We start from the raw sequence: 5,957 nt of genomic DNA on the forward strand, positions 1-5,957 counted from the left end.
AGTTGGGGTGTTTTGTTGTGTTTTGTTCTATGTTGTCTATTTCTATGTGTTTGGCCAGGTGTGGTTCTCAATCAGAGGCAGCTGTCTATCGTTGTCTCTGATTGAGAAACCATACTTAGGTAGCCTTTTCCCACCTGTGTTTTGTGGGTAGTTGTTTTCTGTTTTGTGTCTGCACCAGACAGGACTGTTTTGTTTGTTCTGTTTTGTTATTTTTTGTTCTAGTGTTCAGTGTTATTAAAAGTCATGAACACGTACCACGCTGCACCTTGGTCCTCTCCTTCTTCCTCAGACGAACGACGTTACACCCCATCCACAATGTCCTAGCAGAACTTACACCATTCCCATCCCTATCCACAATGTCCTAGCAGAACTTACACCATCGCCATCCCCAATGTCCTACAGAACTTACACCATCCCCATCCCTATCCACAATGTCCTAGCAGAACTTACACCATCCCCATCTCTATCCACAATGTCCTAGTAGAACTTACACCATCCCCATCCCCAATGTCCTAGCAGAACTTACACCATCCCCATCTCTATCCATAATGTCCTAGCAGAACTTACACCATCCCCATCCCCAATGTCCTAGCAGAACTTACACCATCCCCATCCCCAATGTCCTAGCAGAACTTACACCATCCCCATCTCCTATCCACAATGTCCTAGCAGAACTGACACCATCCCCATCCCAATGTCCTAGCAGAACTTACACCATCCCCATCTCTATTCCACAATGTCCTAGCAGAACTTACACCATCCCCATCTCTATCAACAATGTCCTAGCAGAACTTACACCATCCCCATCTCTATTCAACAACAATGTCCTAGCAGAACTTACACCATCCCCATCTCTATCAACAATGTCCTAGCAGAACCAAAACCTACTTGTGGCCAGTTTCCACATCATCTCCCGACGTCCTCAGACATGGATGGACGTCGAACACTGACTTGTATCATGGGTTACCTGGGTGGCAATAACAACTACCTCAAACTCACAAGAACTGCTCATTGATTTCTGGCGGAAGGCAGCGGACAGCACACTCTCTTTTAATGCCAACACCCAGAACATCAATAAAAAATACCAACAGCGACTACTACACCTGTCATATAAGAGTGTGTTGACTTTCTGTATCCTGGCCTGGTATGCTGGACTGTCAGTGGCTAATATGGGTATCCTCAGGAGGACTGTAAACCTGGGGTCCAAGCTCTGTGGATTGCAGTGCAGGGGGCTTCAGGGCCTCTATGATAGACAAGGACAAGCACATCATAAAGGACCCTACACACAATCTTACCCAATGTTCTGAGCTGCTGGCCTCCGGAAGGAGATTAGGGGTCCCACTGTTCAGCAAGAATAGGAACAGGGCAAGTTTCATTCCATCAGCCATCAGGCTGCTGAACAGTGGGACATAGGACAGATGTAGGATGCTGAACAGTGGGACATAGGACAGATGTAGGATGCTGAACAGTGAGACATAGGACAGGTGTAGGATGCTGAACAGTGAGACATAGGACAGATGTAGGATGCTGAACAGTGAGACATAGGACAGATGTAGGATGCTGAACAGTGGGACATAAGACAGATGATGCTGAACAGTGGGACATAGACAGATGTAGGATGCTGAACAGTGAGACATAGGACAGATGTAGGATGCTGAACAGTGAGACATAGGACAGATATAGGATGCTGAACAGTGAGACATAGGACAGATGTAGGCACAATACATGGTCGGACAGTAGGCTGCAGAGACTTTGAATATGTGAAAATGTAAATATGTGACTTGTGTGCTTTCCAGTGTTTCTGTACTGCATGTAATATATTATGTTGTATTTGTGTATTTGTATGCTGACGTCATGAAATGAATGTAACTGGACAATGAAGTATATCGTATCATATACATTATACAGTAGGCTACAGTACATGGTATAATATACAGCAAGATCATCTCAGTATATGTACTACTTAAATACCTGAGGTATTATTCACTTTTACTCATAAGGTTGACCGACTACACCCTATTTCATAATCACACAGCATTGACATCCTGGGCTTGACGCACTCACGCACGCACGCACGCACGCACGCACGCACACACACACACACACACACACACACTCAAAGCCTATAATCAAACATTCACCTGAGTACCATTTGAGGAAGGCCTGATAAGGTAGCAGAGGGAGTGGCAGGCAGTCTACACCCTTCTCTGCATTCCTACAGTACCGTTGCCCTGTCAGAGCAGTCCAGACTTTACAGGGGATCACATACAGGAGTATCAGATACAGGAAGAGGAGAGGAAGAGAAGAAGACAGAAGCCTGAAGAGACTGACAGAGAGTGTCAGAGAGAGGTGTGACAAGTAGAGAAATAATCGTTTTTGAGTCAAGTCAGGGAGAGGAGGCAGGGAGAGCTCAGAGAGAGAGCTGTCCAAAGAAGTGGAAGAGAGATCAACAGGCAAAAAAAACTTGGTGAGAAAACAAAAAACAGCCATCTACAATCGGTTTGAGTGGGTTAAAAGGTACAACTGCCGTACAGTACTGTACTCGACAGCCGGATCTGACCAGAACTAGCATCGCCATGGTGACCCTGGACACGCGGACCCTGACGGTGCCCGTGGGCATCGTGAGAATGCTGGAGGTGGTCCTCACCTGTATCTCCTTCAGCCTGGTGGCCTCGTTGGGTCACATCGACTCATCCTACTGGGCCTGGTGCATGTTCACCTGGGTCTTCTGTTGCTTCGTCACCCTCCTCATCCTCATCATGGAGTTCACCACCCTCCATGCCCGGGTGCCCATCTCCTGGGACGACTTCACCACCGCCTTTGCCATGCTGTCCACGCTCATGGTGGGTAACGTCCACGGCGTCTTTTGTCTGTGGGTTAGACTATAAGGGGTATAATCCAGATAACATACCTAAATATTAGTGTCAATGTGTGACAGTTACATTTGAGACAATATAAGCATTCAAAACTAGAGTAGAGATGGATGTGTGTAGTTTACTTTTGTGTAATTGTAAATAAATCAAAAGGCGATTTTTGGGAAATTACACATCAATCTTCCCTGCCATAGACTAGACTTCTGTTCGAGGAGGTGTACTTGTACATCACACTGCTTCATGCTTCAGAAACAGGAGTTAGGTTCCAGCACCTATTGGCCGTTCTGGCTGAGATAAGGATACTTACTTTTTTACATATATATTATGCGCTTATATAGAGTGAGGATCAGCACTGGACCTTGAACAGCCAGGTGTTGTTATCATATGGTACATGAACAAAGTGGTTAAATGAAACATTAAATATTTTAGTACCACTTAGAGTTGTTGGTCGTCCAATAATGGCAGCAATCGCTAGTCGTGTACGTACATTTACTCTCACACTAATTGTGAATGAACTTYAACTGAGACATAGACGCCAGCAGATACTGATGTAGTAATGTAAATTCTAATTGCTAGTTCCACTGAACTAGAACAAGTTATAGATCAAAGTGATGATCTCATCTTCAGTATGTCACAACAGCAAGGCAGCTAATCTATCATTTTCTCTAGTGTAGTCCATATATCACCTCTCTAGTTAGATCAGTGAGGAAATTGGATACATGCAATAAAAGGAAAGGCTTTAACCATTAAGGAGTGCGTTGGAGTTCCTGTAGCTTTGCCAACATTTTGGAATGATTTATTGAGTGGGAGCTGCATTGGTAGTAGATGAAGTGGAAGTATCAGGTGACACCCATAGCACTTTCACAACTTTAATGAGTCAATTAAGTCCACTGACATTCRATGTTATTGTCTTCAAACTCTGATGCTGTTTATCCTATTCCATTGCTGTTATTCATCCATCATCATTATCTATTGTCTTGGGCTTTAACAGGTGCTGGCTGCCTCCATCATCTACCCCACCTTCTTCACCTGTGCCTCATGCGGGATGCAGATCGCCGCCACCGTCACTTCCTGTCTGGCCTTCGTCTTGTACACCACGGAGGTAGGCCTGACCCGGGCCAAACCCGGCGAGATCAGCGGGTTCCTCTCCACCGTCCCGGGCCTCCTCAAGGTCCTCGAGGCCTTRGTGGCCTGCATCATCTTCATCTCTCTGGACCATAGGCTCTACTCGCTGTTTCCAGGGCTCCAGTGGTGCGTGGCGYTCTATTCGCTGTGTTTCATCTTCGCCCTCATCATCATCCTCTTTACTATCTGCCGCCTGCTGTCGCTCTTCCCGTTCCCGTTCGACAAGGTGCTGACGGGCTACAACGTGCTGGCCGTGCTGATGTACATGACGTGCGTGGTGATATGGCCTCTCTATAGCTTCCAGAACAACCACAGCAGACCAAGCTGGTGTGGCCGCACCTCGTACTGGGATAACCAGGTCGTAGTGGCGTTCATGACCTGTTTCAAACTTGTGGTTTACATTGTGGACACGGTCTACTCTTTCAAGCTGGTGTTCTTCGTCACCCCGGCTTAGGACAAAGGTCAAAGGTCACCCACCTTACCCAACCTGAGAACTGGCCTGAAAACACAGTGCCGGATCTTAAACAATAGACTGGTAGAATGTCTCTGTATGGTGGATAATGACCGTTTTACTTGGCAAGATTACATTTTTCATTATCATTCACATAATGCTTCTTCATGGATAAAATGGGGTTATAATACTGCTAGCAATTCACAAACCATGAGGTGGATAAGAATGTCTGAATGCTTGGATCCGTACGTAGATTCAATGTATATTTTGTCTTCCGTCTTTAAAATACACAAGGAACTATGCAGTGCGCCCTATGCAGTCCACATGGGCTGTAATCAAAGTGAATAGAGAGATCAAAGAGCTGTTCTTGATATGTTCATTTTATTCTCTTATTCTGTTCTCTATTTCATCTCTGTCTCTCTGGCCTTGATTCAATCAGTTCAGCGTTAACCCGGATAACCAACAACTGCATAGCAGAATCATTGTTTTTACTGATTTGACAGCTCCAACGATGTTACACCTTATGGCCCAAATAAAAAAACAGATCTGCTATGCAGTTGTCGGCTATCTCTCTCTCTCTCTCTCTCTCTCTCTCTCTCTCTCTCTCTCTCTCTCTCTCTCTCTCTCTCTCTCTCTCTCTCTCTCTCTCTCTCTCTCTCTCTCTCTCTTCTTTGTTGCGTCTACTGCCTACTCTAATCCTGACATACATGCAGTCCAGACAGATATGACAGAATTCAGCTCAAACATGAATCTGAATAAGTTAAACATAACTATTGACATTTAGCTGACGTGACCAAATTGTTTTAATAATGTTATTAACAATAAAATAAAGAAAAAGATTTGCTTAAAAGTCCATAAGAATCATATTTTTTGCCTCACTGCATTCATTAGTGTATGTATTTACTGTAACACCTATTCTGTTTCTACAACACTGGGAAAAGGACATTCAGCAACGCTCCCTCCCTCTCCCTGTTTGCTAGGGTGGTCTGCTATGAGAGACCCATTGGATGAAAGTGGCGTGGGATGTCGAGGTTCAGCCCTGGGCTTTGCTTTCTATGTCTCTTTCTGTGTTTGCTGCCGATGGGGAAGTGCAGCAGGGAAGCCGACAGCGAGAAGTCTCAACCACACTCCGCTCCGTCCCCACCTGATGAACATCAGTCTTCTTCCACAGGCAGATTTGAATCCCTCACGGACCGTGGCTTACCGTAGATTCATTTGATATTTGGCCATTCTGAGGCTGCTAAACTAATTATAATTTCTAAAAAGACAGCAGAATAATTGTGATTGGTGATCTGTTTATGGTAATGATGTCAAGGCTCTCATGTCCACACTTTGTTTGTGGATACATTATGGCAGGGGTTATTCCTTTCTTCATGAGAGAAATTTAAGTTAAGTGACGAATGAAGAATCATTGTTCAAACCAGAAGGCAGCAGAATGATGGAGGTTCCTGATCTGATTATTGGTAATGAGGTCAAGGTCTTTTATGTCCACATCTTTTCTTCTGTCT

At 44.9% G+C, this 5,957-nt stretch overlaps 1 protein-coding gene and 1 long non-coding RNA gene across 2 annotated transcripts; one reads left to right on the forward strand and one right to left on the reverse strand.

Moving 5' to 3' along the window:
• Positions 1–309: 309 nt before the first annotated feature.
• LOC139027091 (uncharacterized) lies at positions 310–2,228 on the reverse strand. The gene is made up of 3 exons (XR_011479127.1): positions 2,142–2,228; positions 736–1,243; positions 310–623 (listed from the first exon to the last, which is right to left on the reverse strand). It is a non-coding gene; the product is annotated as an uncharacterized lncRNA (long non-coding RNA).
• Position 2,229: 1 nt separating this feature from the next.
• LOC112079259 (myeloid-associated differentiation marker) lies at positions 2,230–5,196 on the forward strand. Its single transcript, XM_024145256.2, has 2 exons — positions 2,230–2,843; positions 3,865–5,196. Exons 1-2 carry the CDS (start codon positions 2,577–2,579, stop codon positions 4,450–4,452), a joined length of 855 nt encoding a protein of 284 aa, XP_024001024.1. The 5' UTR covers positions 2,230–2,576; the 3' UTR covers positions 4,453–5,196.
• The last annotated feature ends 761 nt before the right edge of the window (positions 5,197–5,957 follow it).

The sequence above is a fragment of the Salvelinus sp. IW2-2015 genome, unplaced genomic scaffold (genome assembly GCF_002910315.2).
Source record: "Salvelinus sp. IW2-2015 unplaced genomic scaffold, ASM291031v2 Un_scaffold7410, whole genome shotgun sequence".
Lineage (NCBI taxonomy): Eukaryota > Metazoa > Chordata > Actinopteri > Salmoniformes > Salmonidae > Salvelinus > Salvelinus sp. IW2-2015.